The sequence below is a fragment of the Lissotriton vulgaris genome, chromosome 5 (genome assembly GCF_964263255.1).
Source record: "Lissotriton vulgaris chromosome 5, aLisVul1.2, whole genome shotgun sequence".
Classification (NCBI taxonomy): Eukaryota; Metazoa; Chordata; class Amphibia; order Caudata; family Salamandridae; genus Lissotriton; species Lissotriton vulgaris.
Genome location: NC_141693.1, coordinates 756,470,715 through 756,491,889, shown reverse-complemented (window position 1 = coordinate 756,491,889; position 21,175 = coordinate 756,470,715). Strand labels below are relative to the sequence as shown.

At 41.6% G+C, this 21,175-nt stretch overlaps 1 protein-coding gene across 10 annotated transcripts in view; it reads right to left on the bottom strand.

The window, feature by feature from the left end:
* ZNF362 (zinc finger protein 362) overlaps positions 1-21,175 on the bottom strand; it is a 215,980-nt gene that overhangs the window by 74,234 nt on the left and 120,571 nt on the right. For 6 of the 10 annotated variants that reach the window (XM_086922207.1, XM_086922208.1, XM_086922213.1 and 3 more), the window contains 2 exons: positions 20,188-20,298; positions 3,627-3,867 (listed from right to left, as the gene is read on the bottom strand). In XM_086922207.1, the coding sequence (XP_086778333.1) occupies positions 3,627-3,867; positions 20,188-20,298 (352 nt within the window). The remainder of the gene's footprint in view (positions 1-3,626; positions 3,868-20,187; positions 20,299-21,175) is intronic. The other 4 variants (XM_086922210.1, XM_086922211.1, XM_086922206.1 and 1 more) reach the window with 1 other exon arrangement.

Genomic DNA, 21,175 nt, shown 5'->3' with positions numbered 1-21,175 from the left:
CTAGAGTGATGACCAACAACTACTACACGCAGTAAGAAGACGCTTGCATTTCTTATGTTTTGATGATGATTGCATGAGCAATTCAATGACTGAAGTCTAGACAGTTTTTATTGAACATTTGAAAAATTGGTTTTGCCAATATTGTCAGAGTCGAATAACACCATTCATCAATTTTCTTCAGACTTTTACAACTTTAGAGGTGGGCAAACCCGGCATTTAAAATACCAGAGCCTTGTAACAGAATCTGAATGCACATATTAACAGCATGCATACATATTCATATTCCAAATACTTTTTGAGAGAACGAGTTGCGGCACTGCAAACTGCAAACACACACCACACTGCAAATTTGACTTTGCCCGAGATATTGAGGGATCCTGAAGATCTAATACACCTGTAGCTGTGAAGTCCACCCAATCAGAACTGACCACCTTATTGATTTCAAAGTTAACTGAAAAATTATAATATTGTAATGTCTGTATTGTTACTTACCAGAAGTGTTCTCAAGCCTCTAACATTGAAGCAAACACTGTAATCAAGCCTTTCAAGTGCTAAACACTTTGGATATCCGTTTTGACGGCTTCTATGCGGACGATTTGAGGTTTTTGACACTTTGGCTAGTTACAATTGTCCTTTTGGGTCTATAACCTCAGGGGTAAGCTTTCCAATCAATGCTGCCTGCCGAGGTCAAGTTGATTCAGAGAACTACAATACAGGCTCGTTTTCAAATATTATGAAAACTATTTTAATGCAATCAATCGAAACAAGGTCAAAATGGTGCGCTGTCTGTTCAATAGAGAGGGCATTGTGGTTGTAAATATCTTAAAATGGGCCGACCTTTTAACCTGAAATTAATAAAGATTAACACAGGTCCAGAATTGGTTGCGTGGGCACCCGATTAATGGAGGAAAAAAGCATTGGGAGTATGCATTTTTAGACTATATACAAAAAATTGACAAGGGAAATAATTAATTTTCTCCTGCAGTCTGTTTCTAATATCGCAACTCAAACAAGTACTGAACCAATTCTGCTCCCAAACAGATCCAACCTGAAGAAAACAAATAGGCTGGGCTTTTTTCTACAAAGGCTGTGACATTTGAGAAATACCAAACATGCCAGAGGGGAGAATGCCGAACAAGCCATTCATACCTTCCCTCTGGCAGAACTACTGGAGAGTACATGCACCTGTCAAACCACTCAATGTAACCAACTAGGACTTGTGCATCAAATAAGTCTTATCCTGTGTGCGGTGTGTGTTAGCAATACCGGACTCGCCAAGAGTTTATTTTAACTTTAAAAAACAGGCAAAACTCATCATTCTTGGAAGACAATGGCCGTGCCGCCTCAGGTAGACTCTAAACGGACACCTGCCAATTTAAAATCATTCTTGGCCCTGCTACACCAAAAACAGTCCGACGGGTACTGGCAGGTCGGGTCCCCTCCAGACAACAACACAAGCAACCATGCATGGGTTCTGGCCTTTTGAGGCCACATCAGAGGTAGCTCGAGTCAGTGTAAAGTGACCGTGGGACAATGTATGGGTATACCAGTCGCACTAAGTGTACCTACTGCAACAAAGTGATGGAAAGGATACTTGAATTGATTAGCACCTGGCAATCTTTCGGGATGCATTCCAGTTCATTCTTTTAAGCTCACTCACTATGCCAGTAAAGACAGAGGCCTGCCGTATGCATTTAATCTTGTTCCTCCTCCAATACGAACAGTCTTGCCTGCACTGCCAGGCTAAGTCCCCGCCACATAGGAGTTCAAGCAACCACAGACTGGTATCGGCCTATTTGGGTCTCTTTAGTGAGGTACAGCTTGGGTCCTGTGGCACAGTGAGCATAGGACCCACACCTGGCCAAGCCCAGTTGACTTGAGGCATCTACTGCAACAAACAACTAAGTGATGGATGGTAATAAGAAAGAATAGCGTAAACAGGAACAGGACAGAGGAGAGGAAGAACATTATCACAGTGGGCAGGTAAAGACTGAGGCAGGGTGAGTCAAAGCATTACAGAGAGCACGAGAGATGAGGCCTTTTGCATGGGAGTTGATTACATCTGTAATAATAGGATCATGATTTCTCTTCACTACAACTTCATTGTTGAGCATGGAACACAAATTCATAAGATAGTTTTGTCCCACAATAGCTCCCAGTCCAAATACAGTTTTGGGTACAGTAGCCACGCATCAGTACACATTATTAGTTTGAGAAACAGAATGGCACAGGCAGCAGGTCTTAATGTCATAAATGTATCATTTCATGGCATCTTTACATACATTTCTAATTCTGGACTACTAATTATACGCTGCTATCGGTGGTTTAAAGGTGCTTCGAAGCACTTTCAGAGGCAAAAGGGTAGACAAACACAGATGAGTCCAGGAAGCCCCCTAGTTGGGGAGGATGGGGTGAAGGTAGGAAAGGTTTCAGTTTCCATGGGTGCAAGGTGTATTGGATGGGTATTCTGGGCAAACATTGGGTGAGGTGGGTGTGTGGCACTCATTTCGGTGTATCAGCACTATTAAAAAAACTGTGGAGACAAATCCAAATGAGTGTACTTTACACCCATCTTCTGTATTTTCAAGACTTTTGCAACCCATTCATTGTTCAGGGGCCTATGGCACAATACTTAATGGACCCTGACTGACAAAGTAAATCCTTCATGTGGCTTATTGCCTCTTATAACATATTTATGCATCCTCAGTAGAAAGCAGGAGCCGAGCACATGGGGAAGAAAGTAGTTATTGTTTTGCTCCACCATCTTCCGCCATCAAGGACCTAGTGCTTGCTCTATGCGTCCATGGACCCTCCTTGTGCATCCAGTTACTTCTACTGTTTGCTTTTAGCCCAGCCATTATCCTTGTAAATGCAACCTAATATACCCTTTGTTGTAAAGGAAGTAACATGAAAGTTATGAAAGAAACGCACACCCAAAGATCTCCTCTGAATGGTTCTATTAATAATACCATTCAGATGAGATGTCCTACCTGCATGTATGTTTGGAGGGGGGTATTTCACATGAAAACCTGTGCGAGTTGGGGGTTCACACATTATCCAGTACTTGAATATTTTAAGGAGTGCCCATTTGGAATATCTTTTTAAACCTATAGCTTTTAAATTAAGTTCTTCTGTAAACTGTTCTGTAAAATACATCTTTTTGCCATCTATTTTCCACAAGAACGCCCCTTGTTCCCACTTGAGATAGTTGGACTGGCTCACTTTGCTTGGACTAGCTCACTTTGCTTGCTCACTCCATGCACTTACTTCCCACCGCTTTTAAATTTCACTAGCTGCCAATAAATAGTCAAGGGCTATAATAAGATAGCCCAAAATATAGAGAGGACAACATTTAGCAATGCGGCACAGAGGGCAATAGGCCTAGTGGCAATGACTGGCTACTGAATCAAGAGACATCAGATCTCATGCAGACTTCCTTGCTATAATCTTGTACCTTTACTTTCAATAAAGGCCATAGTTAGTAACTATTAGGAAAGGGCTAAATTGTGCCATTGAGTGCTTCATAGTAGGTGACACTGGTTGATATTCAAAACCCACACAAATGCATGGCCTATTCTAAACATAGGAGGCACACCCCACCCAGACATCGCGCCATATATTGTTACCTGAAACTGTGCTAGTAGCTGGCCTTGCATGCAACGCCACGTCTGGTTGTGGTACAGACTGCGAGTGTAGTCCTGAAACTTGCTGCAGCTTCTGTAGAGTCATGACGGATTGGCTCGTCTCAGAAGGTGGCACTAGCAGCGGCTGCTGGGAAGGTACGGATGTAGGGGGGAGGTGAGGTGGCCGGATCTTCTCTGCCATCAGTTGCTCCTTAATCTTATTGATCAGCACCAGGTTGTCCAGCTGCAAAACAAGACGAACCATGAAAAAGTAAATATCAAAAGAATAAACAGATTACCAAGATAATAAGACCATCATTTTAGACGTGTAAGCTTACTGGAGGAGATAAATTACTGATCATCTGCTTTTACTGGCGAATTTGTCCCTTTGAATAAGTCTGCCAGTTTCCTTTCTTTGCTCTTTTACCATGTTTATTTGGTGTAAACACGAAAACTCTGCCACTTTTCACTAGTTAGGGAAGGCTGTACATGAAAGAGGCTCCCCCAGCTAGTTTTCCCTTTTTTTCTAGGAAAGCTGCCTCTCTCATCTAGAGAAATACTTACGTTCTGATCATGGAGCAACTCAACACCATGTTCCTGCTGTCAGAAATTTCTGGAGGAGCGAAGAGAGAAAAGCCCAAAAAAGGCCAAATATCCCTTTCCACCCACCAGAGCACTCTTGTTAATGGACTATTTCAAAAGGCACCCACCAGCAGACTTAGATTGGCTTCTGTTGTGTTTTTACAACATTTCTTAGAATCAGAACAAAAGAGCATGTGATTAGCAGAGCGACTGGGTGAAAGCAATATGGAGAGAGCCTTTAATGAAAGAACAGACAAGCCAATGCAAAGGGACAGCTAGTCTTGAATGAATGGAAGACCGTGTGGAAACAAGAGGATGAACAGACCCTGCGAAGAGTGAAGGGACACAAAAAAAAATGGAGGAAAGAAGGTCAGTGGAAGAGAAGGGGAGCAGAGGTAACAAGACGGACAATGCAGTCGAACAACCACAAATCACTGCACCGAGTATTTGGCGACTGTTTTTTTATGTTTGATTGTGTCACCTATTATAATGTGGATGGGGTACTGTTATTTGGTGTGCTACATACAATACTGTATGCAGTTCCATGCACATGGCGTTGGTCATTAAACAATATAACTTTATAACCTGGATCGTGCTTGGGATGGGTTCCGTAGAAAAAAAGACACAATAGTAGCCCGACTCCATAGGGACCAGACATATCACTATTTTTCACGAGACACGTCTGGTTGACACAGAGACAGAGGCCACTAAATTGCACAATCTCGTCACACTTGGGCCTACTCTGGGAGAAGGTGGGTTTTGGGGGCAGCGATCAGGCTCCAAGATGGGGTGTCATTTGGGGTGCAGGTCTCAAGGGTGGACACACAGGGTCGTTATGTGTTAGTGCAAGGAGACCTGGATGAGCAGATGATTGTGCTGGGGTGTATTTATGGACTAATACTGAGCAAAACTCCTTTTACACACACCTGTCTGCCGTATTATCTAACTGGGCTCCTTACCCTTGGGTGTTAGGGGGAGATTTTAATGCTGTGGTGGAAGTCACACATAATAGATCAGACAGCCTGCTGCCGGGGACCTGCCAAGCCAGAATGCCGTAGCAACGGGTAGATGGCTGGGAATTGTTTGATGTATAGTGGGGTCGGAATGAGGGAATATTCCTTCATTCACACCCACATGCACTGCACTCATGATTAGATAGATTCCTTTGCCCAGCACATCTCCAACCAACTTTCACCAATGCCACCTACCTGGGTAAGACCGTATCGGATCATAACCCCTTGAAAATGTCACTGGCATGGGGCTGGGTACCTGCTCCGATTCACATATTGAGGCTCCAACCTAGCCTGTTGGAGGACATTGTATTTCGGGATACCCTGAGGACGATCCTAGATACATACTTCATGACCAACGCTGGTATTGCTTTCTCCCCCATTGCAGAATGGGAGGCGTTCAAGGTGGTGATTCAGGGCACTGCCATTAACTTTGTGGTGGGGGCTCGGAAAATGATGCATCAAGATTTTTTTTTTTTAAGTAGAGGCTTCCTGGGACACCTTGAAAAAGCAGCGTCTGATACTGCAGCTGTGGCGCCCCAGTTATAGGAAGCTAGAGTGCAGTATGCAGAGTTGCGGGAACGCCTTAGAGTAGTAGATTATCAACTCTACACACAGAGGGTACAAGCGGAGGCAGATAGAGTGGGAGCTTGATATGTCCAAACCTTTCGCCTACACCGATTTTAGCTGTTGACACGCCGACCAAGGACTCAGTGACAACGTAAATTGAGATCAACACAGCTTTCCAAGATTACTACACAGGGTTATAATCTGGGTAACACCTTCCTGACCCGCATCATTTGAAGAGGTTCCTTCAAGGGACGTGACTTCCTAGGGTGCAGGCGGCTGCTAGGGAGGACCTCTCTGCTCTTGTTAAAGATCATGAAATCAGAGGGGCCCTGAAGGACCTGACATGCAATAAAACACCGCAGAGTAATGGACTCCCAGTGGAATGTTACTCTACATACTCCGCCCAACTGACCCCATAGCTGGAAAAACTTGCAATTCCTTCCTTGACACAGGCCTTTTTCCCTCCTTCACCAGAGAAGCAGTAGTTACATCCCTACTGAAATCCGGGAACCCCCCGCCTGAGTTGTCCTCCTACCGCCTGTTATCGATAGTAACCACAGAGTATAACATACATAGCAAGATTGATTGACTGATGGTAAATCTTTACTCGGTTTATGTAAAACCATAAAAGAGCAAAGCATAAACATTCTAATTATTAAAAAGAGGTGTCTGGTCACATAAAACCTATGAAAACAAGTTAAAATAAATATAACATGTAAAAGGGCAATCAGATAAAATGTAAAAGAGCAATCAGATAAAAAGAGACAATCACAATAAAACATCAGCTAAAATATAAAATAATTTCCCCACCAAGTTCTTCAATCTAATAGCAGCCAGTAAAAGCTTGGGCACCATCAAAAAAATATAGCCAGACTGTAGTAGCTGAAGATAAAATAAAGCTGATCTACATTTCCTTGTAAAAGAGACTTAAGCAATGGTAGAAGAAAAGTCTTCCTAGGCAGATAGTATAAAGGAAAGAAAAATAACAGGAAATATAACATTGACTGATTCGTTTTCGAATCACAAGGATATAGTCCAAATCGGAGTCACTTTAGGTGCATCTGGGATAGGAGACTAAGAGGTGAGCAATCGCAAATCTAAACCTAAGCAAATAAAAACACGGTAGGTGGTGCAGAAGAAAATATAAATAAGGCTCTATACCAGCAGTTTTTTAAATAATGAGTTACCACCCTCTTTCTCCTGAGTTCTTGACCTCCTCTTTTCTTTGCCAAAAAAGAAAGGAAAACTTAGCAAGATACTGGCCCGCAGACTGCTTCTGTTGCTCCCACAGCTGATGCATACAGACCAATGCGGGCTTGAGCTTAGCTGAAATACCTTGCTAAATATGCAGCAGTTGTTCCAGATAATCGATGCATCCAAGGATATATACCCCCCCATGCTGGTTGTCTCTCATTACACAGCTGACAGGCATTCGATTAATTAAATTGTGACTTTATGCTGACAGTTTTGATTTGATTTGGGATACCTCAAGCCTACCTAAGATGGGTCAGGCTGTTTTATACTGCCCCTGCTCCTCGGACTCGTAGAAGTCTATTTGTAAATGCCCAGATCAGTGTGACCAATAAAATGCAAACCATACAGAATGCGGCTGCCAGACTCCTTTCCAGAACACCTAAATTCAAACCAATCTCAGATATAATAAGGAACTATCACTGGCTGACGATCCGTAATCGGTTTAAGTTCAAGACTCTATGTATAGTCTATAAAGCACTCCACAATCTAGGACCGCAGTTTCTTAAGGACCAACTGATTCCCTATATTCCCTCCAGACAACTCCGTTCCACTACTTTGAATCAACTAGTGGTGCCGCGCACTAAAACAGTTTCCTGGGGCGACCGCCGCTTTCTGGTTTCTGCTCCCAAGCTATGGAATACACTGCCACAGTCAATTAGGACAAGTCCTACACTCTTGCTCTTTCGCTAACAGTTAAAGACTTGGCTCTTTAACCAATAATTTCATAGCGGCACCTTCTGGAGATTCACGTAGTAAGATTTAGCGCCGAGACGCCTACGGGTATTCGTTCGCGCTTAATAAATAGTAATGGTCGAACCAATAGCAGAACAAATTAGACAGGAGGCAGGAAATAAAAGAGTTCCCTTGGGCAATATAGTCCACACAATATCGCTCTATGAGGATGACCTGATTTTGTATTTTAAAGATATTCGGGAGGCACAGACAGAGATGGCCCAGTTGTTATCCACTTTCGGGACCCTATCAGACCTCCACATAAATGCAGACAAATCATGTGCATACTCTTTTGCAGGCACATATGCAGAGCCCATCCTGTACTTTGGTGCTTATGCAATCTCAGTGGTTCCTTGCACCTTCCGGTACCTTGGGGTTCAAATATATAGAGCTGGCCTTGACCAATTGGAAGACAATCTTTCACGTACGAAGGCGGCTCTCAAATCAGATGCAGCCTTTTGGGTTACGTTACCCCTGTCTGTGACCGGACAGCTGGCACTTGCCAAAATGGTGATGTTACCGCTCCTCCTATACCACTTTGTGAATCTACCAATTATAATAACTGACAGATGTTTCCGACAACGGAACACTCTCCTAAATGATCTAATATGGGGCAGGGGCGCCGCAGAATCAGTCTAGCAAAGCTGCAACTACCAACTGATGGTGGTGAGATGCCGGGCCCTGACTTCAAGGAATATTGCATAGCCGGACAACTACAATGGTTGGCTTATTGGCTCGCAGGTCACAACCTGTCTGAAGTGGACCTTACTGTGGCCCAGCAGGAGTGGGGCCAGATGCACCGCCTGCTATGCCCTGATGCCCGACACTGCCAACACATAAGTTACTATTGCATATTGCTCTGACGTACTGGAAGCTAGCTAAATATACCTTGGTTTGGGTGCTTACGCACCCATTATACCCTTGCAAGGCCTACCCACTGCCTCCGGCACCTTGATGAGGAGAAGAACCGAACCATGGGAAAGGGAAGGGATTACTACGGTGGGAGACCTGTTCAAACATTGTTCCCTTATGCCACACACAGATTTCATACACACACAAAACCTCCCAGGTACCCTTTTTCACACACATGCCAGTATTCTTATATATGTGCGTAAACATTGGGCAGCGAACTACCATAAGCTATTGACTCATGAATCACTCACGCCATTACATACTATGGGGCATGGTTGGCACTAGTGATGGCTATTTAAAAGCCTCCAGGACCACCTCATGACGTCATTCACCCTTGCAGGAGAGATGTGAGTTGGACTTCTCCAGAGCACTTCCATACAAAGAACAGGCGAGTATGTTGACAAACTCCAAAAACAGTCTCATAATTTGAGATCTTAATTTATTCAGCTTGCCATACTACACCGGGTATACTTAACACCTCGCAAAATCAATGTGATGTACCCCACTGCTCCCTCGATATGCCCCTGTTGCCGGGTGGAGGGCACATATTTGCTCCACAAGCTGTGGGCCTGTTCCCAACTCTCAGATTATTGGGCGGGAGTTGCAAAAGCACTGGGTAAAGTCACAGTCTAGACCTGCTGGGAGAACATTGACCACTGTATACTTGGACTGCCCATGAGACCTAGAGGTTCCAAAGTGGGAATTTGATTCACGAACCTAGGATTGTTGCTGGCGAGGCGCCTTCTCCCCAATGATTGAAGATTGGCAGGAGGTGTGTCATCGTTGAGGTCTAGCAGAGAGTTTGCCCCTTAGACGAGAAGAATACAGGGGGCTTCGCAATCACCCTTCTTCATGGTATGGGAATGCCAGTGGAAAGCTTTAAGGCACACAAACCCACACCGGGAGATATCGCAGGCTCACAGTGAGGTTTGCAAGTTGGTCCGACAATGACAGCGCCCTGGAGGGTCTGTGTTAACAGAAGAGAAGCTCTATCGTCGCTGGTTCCCGCTCAATCCATGTCTATACTGCACTACATTTGCACAGACACTTTCCCCCTTCCTGTTGGGAGTGACAGCTCTTGGGTGACATATCAAAGGTTTTCGTATGTTTTGGGATCCGGGTGGGGGGCTACTTACGTTGTACACTCCTGGCATTTTCTTATTGCATTAACGTCTTCGCAAATGGACTTAGAGTCTATACCCACCGTGCTCTATACAGGTTATTGATTTTACTATACTGTCCTACTTAGCTTGAAGAAAACCATATGCCCGTAATGCATATTTGAAATTGAAAATGCAATAAAGTTTGCGTTAAAAAAAAGACAGACATTACAGGAAAGAGAGACAGAGTCTGTGATGAACTGTTTGACACTGGAATAAAAAGAAGAAAAGAAAGAGCCTGTGATGAATTGTGTGACTGCTTATCGACAGCCAGAACCTCTGATAAATTAAGGGGTTAGGGTGAGAAAGGAGGATACAGAACTTGAGAAGAAGGGAGGGGTGGAAATGCAACATCTTTGAGAGACCGACTCAGCAAGACCTTGGTTTACATTGCCATGTGTTTCTATATTACCACATAACCCCCATAAGCGGTTTCCGGACACAGATATCATAGCAGACAAATCAAAACTGCAAAGGGAAGCTTGTGGCTGCTAAGGGAGACTTTTCTTTCACAAGAAAAAAATCGTGCTAATTTGAAAATCTTTGTGCCCAGAAGCAGAGACAGATATTTTAACGAATTATTGTACTGCAAAACTGGCTGGAATTTGTATCGAGTAAACATAAATTCTTAAATGTTACATTTTGCCATGTGAATTCATGTATTTGTGATCTATGCACCTTGTCTTTCACTTTTTAACTGTGATTTTATTGATTGAAAGTAATGATTTTTTTAAACCGTAATCAACATATTACATAAAGGAAGAGATTTCAGAATGGATGGTGTGACGGACAGAGTAGGTATGCACTGGTCCTGTCAATCTAATTTTTTCTAGGTGCTGGCTGCCGAGGAGAAAGAAGACGGAGACATGAAACAGCTCTAGGAACACGAATTGCACTCTGGCAAGTCGGCCATTATGTTCTATTCAACACAACCCATTCTAAAACATCTCCAAACCAGAGGATCAAAGTCTAACTCGAAATAGTCAAGACTAGGGGAGCATAAATTAATCAAATGGAGTTGTCAAAAAATTGTAGATTAGGGGGCAATGCTAGGGGTACCATAGACGTGTGTTGAACCAATCCGAAACACAGTTGCACGAGCTCATGAGATGGCTGCAGGGTCAGAAATTCATTAGCAATCAACACATGAGCAGATTTGAGGCTCCTCTTAAATCTGTGCTTAGGACAAGGGGCTGCTCATGAATTGTTTACTGATAAACTGTATCGTTTTTGGACTGATTATATACCAGTTCTATAAACTCAACTTCATTAAATTGGACATTTTTGAACACAATATATTTACAAAGCTGCAAGCTTAATTTTGACATAGTTGTATATGCTGTTCCCAAGGAGTCACACTCTTGCTTCAGGTTGCAACCCTCAATATCTTTTCTGATAATCTCCCTTATCAGCCTACTTGCTTCTACAGCGTAGGAATCTGTAGTTCACAAGCCTATGCTGTAGTACTATTTGATGAGGTTTTCAGCCTTTTTTCATGCCTGCACTCTTTCATGCTCTGACATGAGACTGAACCTACCCTTCTGCTACTGGACATTCGAGGTACCAATATTTTGGGACATGTCCAATTTGCCTTACAGTACATCCTGTCAATGATGCAGAAGCCCATGCTTATACAGAAAATGTTTACAGCGGCTAACTAACAAAACTTGCTCGCTAAAGCTCTTACTTGAAAGGTTTTGCTTGCTTAGAATTCTGACACAGACTTCTTTAGTCTACTGCCGGACAGAGTGCTGATCACCGGGTAGAATATTTGCTAGCACAGATACCAGGAGAAGGTCAGTTTATTACTATGACAAAACAACCTTGTCAGCTCCAAGGAAACTGTTCACCAGATGCAGATAGCTTGCCCAATACTTGGCTCGAGAGAAGTCTCCATCAGCCCACCCATTTGGCGGAACTTCGTCATTTGGAAGACTATGAGAGGAAGGTCAGATGTAACCAAATGTTGGACCGAGGCGAACATAAATAGATACCTGACCAAATACTCTCAGTGTTCTCAGCCAAAGTAGTTGTTCAAGGTATGAGACAACTGATGGAGTGCAGTGCTCATGAAAAACAGGTGCAGTTAAAAATGACTATGAGGACAAAAAAATATGTTTATTGAATACTGTCCACATGTCATAAGATAAAAATAGATCGCCTGATAGTGTGTAACAAATTTACTATCTTCCGGCGAGTAGTGAGGTTGACATGTTTCCGCCGTATGGCAGCTTTCCCAGCTTTCTTCAGGACCTAATGGTTGTTGAGAATGCTACTGCAAGGAAAGCAATCAATGTAGAGTTTTGTTCATAGTGATTTGCGCGTGAAAGAAAAAAAAATCAGTGGTTTGTTACCACCCTACCCGACATGATTCTCATGTGTATGTAGGTGAGAACATTATCTTCATTCCCAGCTTTCTGTGGGAGTACGCCTCACCTCAACCGGCGACTGCTCGGTGATAGAGGCCCCGCTCTGTCCGTCGGTACCTCGTTCCGATCTTCGAGCAGTGGGGGAGGTCACTAGAATATTTGCTAGTCGTTAAAACGTTTTACCAGAAGCATTTCACTGTCCTCAGTTTCCTAGATGGTATCTGAAGCATATTTGTGAGCAGATTGCAGTTGCTGGAGTGCACCAAGTTGATATGTACAGCAGGTCTAGTTCAATATCTCCTCTTTAAGCATTAGAAGGACATCACAACTGAGTCATTTCTTTATCAGCTTGTAACTGAGATCCGCAAGAGAGGTGCTCAAAACATAGTTAAGAACGCTGGGATCATATTACAGCTAGTAGTATCAATGCAAAGAGTCTAATGAAAGTATGCAATCCCAAAATACGAATAATTTTCTCATTTAAATGCAAAGGTTTCCAAGTGAATCACATCGACTGCCCTCAACACAATGTTAGCAAACTATATTGTGACTAATTCTTTAAGCACTGTTGTAACAGACTCATTTTCGTTGACCACATAATGGTTATTAAAAATCATTTTTCTGGTTTGGTGTGTACAGTTTTCAGCTAATCTAACGACTAAATACTTCTGCACAATACAAATATTTGAAAAACTGAACTAAGTTGTCAGGCAGATCAATGAATTTCACTTTTAACAATATTCACCTAAATGAGAATTACCCATAGTTCCCAAACCTGTTTTGCATCAATTGGCTGGCACTCTAAATTTGCAAGGTGTTTAGCTTTATCTTATGGGATAACTATGGAATGTTACCTTGCTTATTTTACTATTGTAACCAAGTTGAAAATTAAAGTGGTACTCAAAGAAACAAATAGAGCTAATATGTATTTATTAATTAAAGAAAATTACTGAAGGAGCTCTCCAATCTCTCGGTATGAGAAATACTTATCAATGAAACAATTATTGGTGAAACAATGTTAGAAGTGGGTCACTATCAAATCTGCATAATTTAATCAACCTGCAATGCACTTGTTAAGATTGTAAATCAAATTGAAAGCAAAAACATAAACTCATTCAGTATTACATTTCATGAGGGTCTGTAGTAACAACCCAGATTGTAAAGGCTTGGAGGAAATCCAATGTTTGGGAAATTAAACTTGCTACCCTATCATAGACTCCCACACAAATAAAGAGAGAACTGGATTGCAATTTTTAAGTCTGGCACTGAGTCATCTGACTATATCCTAATACATTCAACATGGATATTTAAAAATCTTCAAGTTGATTGGGTTTGAAGTTCATAACCCAGCACCTTCTGATATATTCACTCAGGGTATGTATTCCACTAGTAGGAAATGCCTGTAGGTGTAGGGGTTTAGTTTTACTCAATTTAGCATTGATTAGCTGAGCGATGATGGTCTGCCTAATTAGACCAAGATACCCGTATTGTGTAAGAAGTAAAAGAGGAGTACAAAGCTAACGGATTGCTATGAAATATAGAGAATGCGCTAATAAACCACACTGCCCTACAGGTGAGCACTGACACCTCACTAAAGACCCAACAAGGGTGTTTTGAATCATGAAGCCAAACTATCTCTACATGTCCTGGCGGCTAGTGTCACTTATCACAAGCCTTCTCTGGTGGACAGGTGTTCTCAGCTAGAGTGGTAACAGGACACATTACTCTAAAGCATCAATAACAGCAGCACAGATTTCAGTCCCATATCAAGAGGGAAGCATTTCAAGCAAGTGTTTGCTGCATTTACAGAAAGAAGTCAGCAAAGCGGGTACAAGTAGACTAAGACCTAGATTAACATCAGCAGCTTTTAAGGTTTGCCAACAGAGAGGTATAACTAGGATGTTGATGTCCTCTATGCATTCTTCAGATCATAAAACTTTTCTATCAGACATGGAAATAGTGTACTATTTAACATGCAGCCTTTAAAAGTGAAAATATTAATGAACATCAGAGGAATGCAGACACCAGCTATGGTGCAGTGTGTCTACATCATTTCAAATTGTTAAAACAGACACAGCTTATTTGTCGAAAAGTTTGCACATACGTTTGCAAAAAAACACTGCCAACTATGTATCTTGTGATACATAGTTGGCAGTGTGGTGGCAGATGCATGAAGGGTCTACTGAGCATAACATCTGTGAGCATCTCTAAAAGCCATTCTCACTGTTGCAACTCAATGTATAGCCATTGCTTCTCAGCAAACTAATTTGAATTGGAAAGATGCAAGTAATTTATCATTATAAGACATGATAGAACAGTTTATGGTGCAATAATAGATTTAATTGGACACAACATTATTTGCACTACTGTATTATTTATTTAATATATTAACGGCTTAACAGCCCATGTATCTTCATCTCACTCAGATATCCCAAGAATAGCTGGTACCCCAATTTGTGCACTACTGTATGCGGATGACGCTGTATTGTTAGCTCTCACCCCAAACGCACCGAGACATCAGGTGGACTGTTTTGCTTCTTTTAAGCATAATCTGAATTAAAAACTATCTATATTAAGTCACACATTATGTCTTGTGGCCCGGGCAAATTAAGGATAAATAAAATCAGTACTAATGGGCAAGAATTAATGAGCGTCGATAACTTTTGGAATCTAGGGTTAACCTTTAGCTCCTCAGGGTCATGGAATCCCCATCTTGCTCAAGCTAATCTTAAACTTTGTAAATCGGATCGCACAGTTTGTAATCTTACTAGACCTGATCTTAGGGGGACCGTCCTAGCACCATTGAAGGTTAATTAAACTCACAGTGTATCAGCGCAGCTATGTTTGGTGCAGGAGTTTGAGGATTTTTAGCAAATGTTGTTCCCTACAGGCTGAGGAAAATCATCTTTTTGCGGCGGTTGCAGAGTTTACCACCGTCCATCTCTAGTCTTATTACCCATTTTGCGTTAAATCAGGAATTTATAGTCGACAAGGTACTACTGGTTCCACTCTTATTATGGGTCCGTATTTGGACGAACCCAGCAGCTAAGCTATGCTAAGACATTATACTAGACTGCCTATATTCGACATGGCTTATTCTATACCTTAGCTAAGTTACATTCTGGATACTTTAGGAACCCTGGGTCTATCTTCATGGTTCATTGAACCTAGTTGTGTTCCCAAACTCCTAAGGAGTTTTGCGCAGTCTCAAGAATAGAAAATTAGTTATCCAAACCTTCTGTCTTGAACTACTGTAGTCTCTTATTTACAGGCGAACCCCTTATGTAGCTATCTCTAGAATTGCCAAGATGGGAAAGTTCACTTCTTTTCCGATTTAGAGCAGGGTCAATTTATTGGTTATTTTGATTTAAAAATATTTTAGACGCAGAAGGAAATACAATATCTACCTGTCCCTGTGATAGTCATTCTGCAAAATACTTTTTGCACTTTAAATTTTTTTGTTATTTGTACAGCTTAGTACGCATGCACTTTCTGATCCCTTTGTTACACAAGTTAGGATTTCGACGCTGTACAATAGCTCTGCTCCACTTACAATTTCTAAGTTCCCCTGAAATGGTTTATTGTGTCTGCGCTTTTTTGAAAGCGGCCATTAGAACCAGGAAAACTATGATAGATTAATTCTTTGAAATGTAGGTGTGATTTTTATTATTATTAATAAGCATTTGTAAAGAGAGTAGCTACTCTCGGGCATCCCAGTGCTAGCTGGACTCTGCTAGAGATATTCTGGTCATATTTGTCTTTTTTGGGGGTGGGGGTGATAATAGGAGCGCATAGCGGTCACTTTTTAGAGGTTTTCGCTCTCCACTTTTCTCCCTACATTTCTTTAAACCCCGGCCAACTTCCATATGAGTGTATTGTTGCTTTAAGAAATGTGATTGTTATTTGTACTTTTTGCTCTTTTTTAAGTACAGCTATTTGATGCACTGTGGAAATCTTAAAGCTTTTTATGTACCTATGTTTTTAACTGTTCTTAATCTAATATAAGATTATTCTTCATTGTTTTATGAGATTATGGATATGTGTAACACTTGTTATGTACTTTTATGGTATATTTTTAATTAGACCGAATAAAGATAATGAATTGAATTGATTGGGCGCATGTTTCTTCCTCAAGTGTTGATGGTAAAGGAAATATGCTATCATCTGCCACAACCTATCCTTACCCAAACCTTGCAATACACTTACGATTAGTAACATATATTATCAAGTTGTTCCAAAACCACCCTGATTAGGAATTATTATTCTTAAAGATTCATACTAACACGGTTTATGTAATATTATAATGTAGATGAATCTTGCTAATCTTTTAACCTCATAACGGCCATGGAACGTCCAGCTCCAGTGCTGGACGTTCCATTGCAGCTATTAGGTTCGAATGTTCAACGGCCGACGGCAGCACTCCTGAGGTAGTGGTGCCGTCGGCCACCGAACGTTCGAAGCACTTAAGAGGTTAACATGTTACCTGCAAAACTAATATAGATTGCTAATAGTACATGGTTATTATTCTTTAATTTTGAACACCTATTTTCTTTATTAAAAATATATTTAGAATGATTTACAATATCCTATTAACCAAAATAGTAACAACAGTTGTGGTTAATATGATTTTCTATGTATTTTGCACTTCAGAGTATTTAGTAGACTGTTAATACAAGCGGCTTTCAAAGACTGCATTCATATATTGTTATTTACATTTATATATTTATTTTTCATATAATACATGATGGTAACATGTAACTCAAAAATGTATCTTACCCATACCTATTACAGACATGGTGCTATTCCTTCTGTTATATACAAACAGCCTCACTAATAACACTGTTCTATGTAATTTCAGTGTTATGCATTATTAGTCGGACACAAACAGAATGCATCTTATGCAAAACGCAAGCATTTTCTTAATAACATCACACCTACTAGCTTTTAATGTGTGGCTTCATATAGAATACTTATAACAGGACGCCTACCATAGCTTTCAAGTTTTTGAATCTATTCCCTTGCCCAGTAGTGAGTGGTCGCTGGGAGGATTTGTCAAATTGCCTACACAACCCCTCCCTCAACACTTTACCAATCTGTCTTCACCAACTGCCATTCATATGGGTGTGATGCCAAACATCTTACTTTGAGCAGGACACTCTGGTGGGAGGTTTCTTAACCGCATTGCTGTGGCGGTTATTTTTGCCCTACGCGGCTTTTTTCCAAAAGCCACGTTAGATGACGAGCTGAGCTCGTCATCCGCACACGCCACCCGTGGCTGATGACGAGCTGAGCTCGTCATCAGCATCGAAAGGGTTAAACCTTGGACTGGCTACCCTTATTGCCTATTGCTGACTTCCCACCCCAAATCGCGTAATCTTAGCTGACCTCCTCAAAAGAACTCGTGTAGCTTTGATTACTGGGTTCTGGCAGTATCTAAGCCAGAATGATTTGCTGTGACAACACATATGGAGCAACTCAGCTTCAAAGTCCACACTGATCTTAGTGCAACGAGCACAATTTAACGGTGGTACTGTCACCAAATCCGATGCTGTCCCACAACAGATATCAGGAGCTTTTTTGGTCTGAACAGTTACAAGTGTTCACACTATAGTATTCAGTTACAGTTATTTCAGAGGTCTATGATATTTTCTGTATGATCCACCCTTTTATCAGATGGTAAACGTCATGGACGTGCGAAAGCTGTACATCTCACATACAGACTTTAATGAATTCCTTCAGTGCTGATATTTCATTTAATTATGTCTTCTTGACTGGATACCATCAACTTCTACAAACTGGAGTTTCCTTAATCAAGGACTGGTACGAGTTCCCCAACACATCTTCCAAAGAAAACATGGACGTTTGTAGAAGGAGAAACGTGTCTGCTTCAGAGAATAAGCAAGGTGAAGTCTTCTGAATTGGCAGTCTTGAAGACATTGAAGAAGGTTGTAGGGACCGACCAAGTGATTCCTTCTTTGGCAGGAAGTTATGTCGCTATACTAGGGCATTTGAGGACTGAGAACTTTCGCAGCAGTGGGAAATGGAAATGCATTGAATTAATTTAGGGTAGGTTGCACTAAATGAGGTTATGGCATAAACTCGTATTAAAAGAGGCTCATGAGCTTCAATTTAATGCCATTTGCCATTTCTGGGCAAGAGGTCGTGTATTACTGGACCTCAATTTTAAAATTATGAAATCGTATTGCCATTTCAATGAGTACTGTTATCTCAGAGTTGTGGCCAGGTACTTCACTATAAACACCCCTTCATCAGTTGACATCATCATGGAAGCTCCCAGTTCTTAGACAACTCCCATAGGAAAATCAAACGTTCATTCTCGAGAGGTTGGAGAAGAAAACTATCCAACCACAGTTCTTTTGATAGCCACTAGTGACTAACAGAGATTGTATACATTAAATATGTTTCCTATTAGAACGTGGAAGACGCACAGTGGGTAATATAGCTAGAATGGAACGTCCTAGTCACAGCATCTTTTAATTCGGTCACTTTATTATCAACTGATCATTGCACCAAGAAACATTGTGTTTTAAAAAATTCTCAAAGCCATCTTCCAAAAGAAGGTGAGGATGAAAACAAATTTCAAGATGGAGTCAAACCAATGGCACTCGCTGGTGAGTGCGTGGTTCCAATTGACAATGGAAGTCTGATACAGAGAATGCCCACAAGAAAACACCCACTTGGTTCTTCTTCAAAAAGGCCTTCTAAACTATTTTTTGGGCTCAACATGAATATGCAAAGTATGTAAAAGATTGGAAAAAATGTAAATCCAAAAACCAATGCCAACTATTTTACAAACTGCTGCACACTGAAATTGAGGGAAAACACAACGTTGAAAATACACTATACCAAAGATAGCCTGAAAAATGTGCATACTTAAGTTGAGATCAAGAAAGGACTGCACAATTCTTGAATATGAAAGGCAGAAATCCACTCAGATGGAGGTCAGATTAAAGAGTCTTTTTCTGCAGGTGATAAGCAAATGAGGTAGAGCAGTGCTATTTGTCTGATGAAAGAGTTTAGTGTTGGAGAGTGTGTGAACCAGGCAGCTCCACCTTTCCATTTCAAGCACCTTTTCCAAAGTTGCTAAAGGTTTTGTCGTGGATGGCTACAGAGCTAGGGGCAAAGATTCATGAAGAACCTAGTGAGAGAAAATGTTATTTAGAGATGTAGAAAAGAAAATAGCTACAGGGACCTCAAGCCGCATGGAAATTTATTTAGCAATAGATGCCAAAGGTGTTAGTCCTACCCTGATTGTGAAAGCACAGGTATTAAGAAGGGCAGAGAGAATTGGCAGGACGAATGCCCCATAATACACACAAGAAATTAACCCCCAAAGTCACCAGGTGTAAAAAATGATAGATTGTATACAAAGATGATTAGGACGTTGAGTGCAGTAGCAGCATAAAACGAAGATACCAATGTGCAGAATAAGACTGCTTTACCACAGCTGACACCCATGCAACCGTATTCCCCAACATAAGGGAAAGGTAGATGAGGAAAGAAAAATGGTAATCTTTCTCTGAGTTGGAATGTATAAGAATGTGGGATTTGTTTGATGAAGCAAACCAGCTTCCCAAGTCTTACAAGCCACTGCATTCATTCGTGGCCATACTTCATCATACTGTAAACAGAATTACACATATCTCTATTAATGGGCTGGGTCAGTTGATATACCCATATGTTAAGGAAGTGACCCAATGTATGAGATACACCAGGGCTGGACCACCTTTGGTACCAGACCCACTGCTGGTCTCCTCTGCGTCACCTGCAGCACAGTGATATGTACCACTGTTGTGCGTCTGGCTTTGTTGTCAATAATCACAATTTGTTTGTGCAACTCAGCACCATGTCCCAAATCTTCCACCATTCCTGCACACGACCAGCGGCCCATGTTAGCCGCACGTCGCTTCATACCTAACCGCAGGTTCTGAAATGAGAGGAGACAGTTTCTTACCGAAAACTGGAGATTGGGATCCTGCAGCTCCAACTTTTCCCCTAAAAGATTGTTGTCTGTGGGGAACCTGTTCCTCATTCCCTGGCAAATGGTTGCGGTGTTGTAACTTAGCTGGGGGTTCAAAAGAAACAAAGGAAAAAAGGGGATTTTAGAGGGAACGGAGTACGAAAGGAGAGAGGGGACTGCCAAGTCCTTCCCTCTACCAACACGATTAAGTAAACGACTTGACATACTCCCTAAACCTGCTTTTTCTAGCTTTGGTATCAAATTTGGAACATTCTCCCAAAAATCATAACATTCAGAATAATCAATTGTAACTTGTAAAAACGAATCCCTTCACCTGCTTTTGAGACACGGTTATACAAATAAATGTCTTCTGCTGAAAGGTGTCCTTGCTCACAGACTGCCTACTGTGGTCTACCATCTGGAAGGCAGCTACTAATGTTACCGCCCATATGAAAGGGGACCTGCCATGAAGCCAGCTATTAGTAGAAGGGTCGACACTACCTGTAAATCAAAGCCAAATGTGTGCACCCTAACTTTGCAAGACCAGCACATATCCAAGCCAGTGGGTACTAAGGGTGCAGGTAGAAAAGCTCCAGGCATCCCCAAGGCTCAGGGTTCTAACTACAGCCCTTCTGATGTCATTCCTTGGCATTCCCAATACTGATGACCGCATATCGAGGCAAACCATACATTCTTTCCCCAAATCCTTTGTTTTGTACGCTTTGTTTCTTATATTTTAGCAACTCGAATATTGAAATTGTTAAGCCTAATCTACATATCTATATGCACATCTATATGCAAGACTATACCAGGATACCATCACATTCGGAGTCACAGCGCTCTATGAGGACAGCTGCGTCCTAGCCAAAATGTGTGTAAACAATGTCAAAGGCTGGTCTTCAGTAGAAGGCAGGTCAAAAGGATGCATGATATTGGTAGTCAAGGATGTAAGCACAACTGGGCCACCGTCTCAATGAATAGT